Source organism: Panthera pardus, unplaced genomic scaffold, assembly GCF_024362965.1.
Source record: "Panthera pardus isolate Hobbes unplaced genomic scaffold, ASM2436296v1 HiC_scaffold_13, whole genome shotgun sequence".
Lineage (NCBI taxonomy): Eukaryota > Metazoa > Chordata > Mammalia > Carnivora > Felidae > Panthera > Panthera pardus.
Genome location: NW_026526688.1, coordinates 167,433,251 through 167,437,051, shown reverse-complemented (window position 1 = coordinate 167,437,051; position 3,801 = coordinate 167,433,251). Strand labels below are relative to the sequence as shown.

At 33.7% G+C, this 3,801-nt stretch overlaps 1 protein-coding gene across 1 annotated transcript in view; it reads right to left on the bottom strand.

Annotated features, from left to right (window-relative positions):
* Positions 1 to 298: 298 nt before the first annotated feature.
* Positions 299 to 3,801, bottom strand: part of GNPDA2 (glucosamine-6-phosphate deaminase 2) — a 30,572-nt gene continuing 27,069 nt past the window's right edge. Inside the window, exon 7 of the mRNA XM_019413010.2 lies at positions 299 to 1,319. Coding sequence (XP_019268555.1) covers positions 1,258 to 1,319 — 62 coding nt within the window. The 3' untranslated portion in view covers positions 299 to 1,257. The remainder of the gene's footprint in view (positions 1,320 to 3,801) is intronic.

The following is a 3,801-nucleotide window of genomic DNA, read 5'->3' as shown; positions in this document are numbered from 1 at the left end:
GTATTTATTTTTAATTTTTATTGTTAATACATTTCAATCACATTTCAATTAAGGTATGCTTAATTATGTTAAATAATGTTCTTCTAGGTGCAAACAAAATATGCAGAAGGGAGCATTTTTTATTCCCCAAGGAGTGACTAAGAAATTATAGGTAGAATCATTGCCTTTTCACTTAGATCTCCCCAAATGCATGATGGCAACAAACAAAAATAAATGCAGGCTCAATACAACTATTAATGTTGGAATCTCTCAGATGTGTGTATTCAGTTTCACTTCTGGAAATAAAATTTAGATGGCATTTGTTTATTATAAGCTTTATTTGAATTAAAGATAGAAAACAATGTAGTTTTATTTGCAGTTTAATGATGCAAGTTGTTAATGGCAATCTAAAATAGTTTACAGTAATTCCTTTTATATATACTTTATCATGTTATCTTTTTAGACATATAAGTAAGGAATAAAGCTAATCATTTATGAAGTTTAACAATAATCAGAAAATTGTCTTCAAAAGAATTTCCTTAAGAGTGTTGCTAGGTATAAAGTTCATAATTGCCAAAATACTTATTAAAAGCATGAACCCAAGTCATTAAATAAAAATAAGAGCACATTTGTAAAAAAAGTGCTGTAGAAGGTGGTGCACAAAAATCATGCACTTATACATACTTTCCAAAAGGACGTAAACTGTACTTTTAGGCACTGTCATTTCTTCAGATTTTCTGTTCCAACAATATACAGCAGGACTTTTCATGTCCAGATGCCACTGCAGGAAGGGGACTAAGGCAACCACGTGCAGAAAAGCTTGTGTGTAATGCACAGAAAATACAAAGATTACATTCCAAAACTAAAGGTTTGCAATGATTTTTTGATACCTGAAAGGTGGAGTGTCTTTATGTGATTAAAAAATAAAATTCTTGAGAATGCCACCAGATTCATATGAATGATACTTGATGTATATTCTTCACATTTAAAATGACTTGAAATTTTTAAACAGACATTTCATTTCTGCACTGTTTTATAGAGTGGCTGTGTGGCTTCTGTACTTTACAATAACAGCTATTTGTGAGAGCCAACTATTTCTCCTAAACCTTAGTATAAAATGGACACATTGTAAATATGGAATGTTTAACATATAGGTATTGGACTTCAAAAATGACAGTCTTCAAAAAATCCCCATGTTTTATCATATTGCATAGCTGAAAATTCATCTACTTATAAAAGTGTTCTGTTCATTCAAGCAGAATTTTGCTCCAATCTCCTTCAATTTCCTTCTTTCATACTGTATAGTGGATCCACAAGTTTATTGTGCACATGCATTAAACCTTAAAGAAAAAAAGCACAGTTCTAGTTTTATTTTTAATTTTGAATTATATCTCATTTACTTTAGAAACTAGAAGAGTTTATAAGACACAATAAGTATATCATTTCCTGTCTGATACAGAATAAAGTTTTATTGAAAAATGAAAATAGAAGTGTTCTATAATGGTTAGTTGTAACTACCTAGCAAACAGCAATTTACAGTATTTATGGAGCTGTAGATCTAGGATGTGTACAGATTCTTTGGGAGTAACCAGAAGTAGAAGCAGTTCTTGTCTTCAGAGCTTCAGTATGGCAAAAATCACAAATGTGAATACTGACTTGATGAATACACTTTAATTGTATCTGTAAGTGTGTTGAATTTGATCCTCTGGCATTTCCTCTACCAGACTCCAGCTAGGGACAGAACTGTTGTTACACTAGGATAGTATTACCCTATTCCTTCATCTGGAAAATTATTTTCCATTATTTTGGCGTGTGTGTTTACAGTAATAAGCCACACTGAAGGAAGTTAGTGAAAAAAAAAACAAGGTACTATTAAAAAGTTGGACAATCCAGGGGCGCCTAGGTGGCTCGGTCGGTTAAGCATCCGACTTTGGCTCAGGTCATGATCTCACGGTTCGTGGGTTTGAGCCCCGCGTTGGGCTCTGTGCTGACAGCTCAGAGCCTGGAGCCTGTTTCAGATTCTGTGTCTCCCTCTCTTTCTGCCCCTTCCCCACTTGCACTCTGTCTCTGTCTCAAAAATAAATAAACGTTTAAAAAAAAAAGTTGGACAATCCATATTTAAACGTTAACAAAAGAGTTAAACTTAGAATACAAGAAAAAATAGAGCAGTCAGTACTGAGCCATCTCTGACTCCCAAGTGCTGAGAATTGGAAGCTGCCCACCTGGCAGAAATCAAGTACAGCCCCAACTCTTAGGATGTAACAGAGCTAGAGACGGTTCAAGGAGTCTTTGAATCTCCCACATTAATATACAAATGTGTGTGAGCATGTGTGCATTTTTTTCTGAGGACAGTCTCTTCACCAGATTTTCAAAGTGGCCCATGACCCAGAAAGTGAAGAGCCATGACATGAACCCTGGTTTTTCTTTTTGCTCTTAACCCCTACCTTCCATTTTGCTTTAAAATTTTTGGAGTATAATCTGCCTGGCTGGCTCAGTTGGGAAGAGCAGGTGAGTATTGATTTCAGGGTTTAGTTCAAGCCATACGTTGGGTGTAGAGATTAAAAAAAAAAAAGTATAATCTAGCCCTGTTTTATCAATACACTTTAATGGTTCTCTGTTCTATTAACAGGAACTTTTTCTGCTGCTTTGTTAGCTCTTCCTTACATTTGTGCTATTGCTTTTGCCATTTCCTCCCAATCTAAATGCTACTATCCATTTTCTGGGGCTTTGAATCCTATCAAGTTAGAAGTTAAACTATGCTATTTAACTCTTTCTCCTTATTTAATATCCTTTGGACTTCATGGGGTTATTTATAGAATTCACTGCTTAGATGGTTTCATAGTCTTGTGTTCTCCCATCTATCTACCTATCCGACTATCCACCATTTATCAAATGCCTCCAGTATACCAAGCAAACTTCTAGACAGTGAAATCATGCAGTGAAAAAAACTTAAGTCCCCACCTCTATGGAGCTTTTATTTTAATGAAATACATTTTATTTTCTCAAATCACTTAATGAGCCAACTTTTTATGATACTGAGTCACCTACTTGCAGATAGGTATACTTGTTACATTTCTTTTTGCTAACACTATGGGAGACTATGTATTTGAAGGCACTTAAGCCCCTTGGCTGATGACACTAATTGGTAAATATACTTTTATGTTTACCAAAAATATACACTAAAAGGTAATGTGTATAGTGCAGAAGAAATATTTGCTAATAAAAACTATCAGATGATATCTCCTATTTAAAATAGGATTTAACTGAAAAGTTTAATTCAACAACCAATATGTAAAGAGCAGTAAAATGGGGACTAGAGAAAGCCAGGAGGAGAGGGAACAATAAAGACAAAGGTAATTTTAGCCACTTTGTTCAGAAGATGTATTCTCTTATGGAGAAGTAGCTATAATAAGGTTCATTCTACTTGATACAATTCATCTATCATTTACTTACAGCTTTGATCATGGAGATAATACATTAGAGACTTAAAACACAAAACAAAATAAAAGTTCAACTCTATAAGATTTAACTATATATTGGCTGTAACTTTTAAACTTAAGGCTGTTTCCAAACTAGAAATTATTTTGAAAATTTTATTACTTGCATTTTGGAGGACACAAAGAATTTACTATGACCTAAGGTTAAACTGACAACTTTCAATACAAGAATTTGATAGAAACAAACCATTGCTATTTAAATCACTAACAGACAAAAATAAATTGAATACTAAAACGTATAGACTTCCTGACATGTTGCCAGAAGAAGTGAAATGTCATAGATTCTAAATGTCAGTTTTATGGTTTTGGCTCAATCTGAACTCAT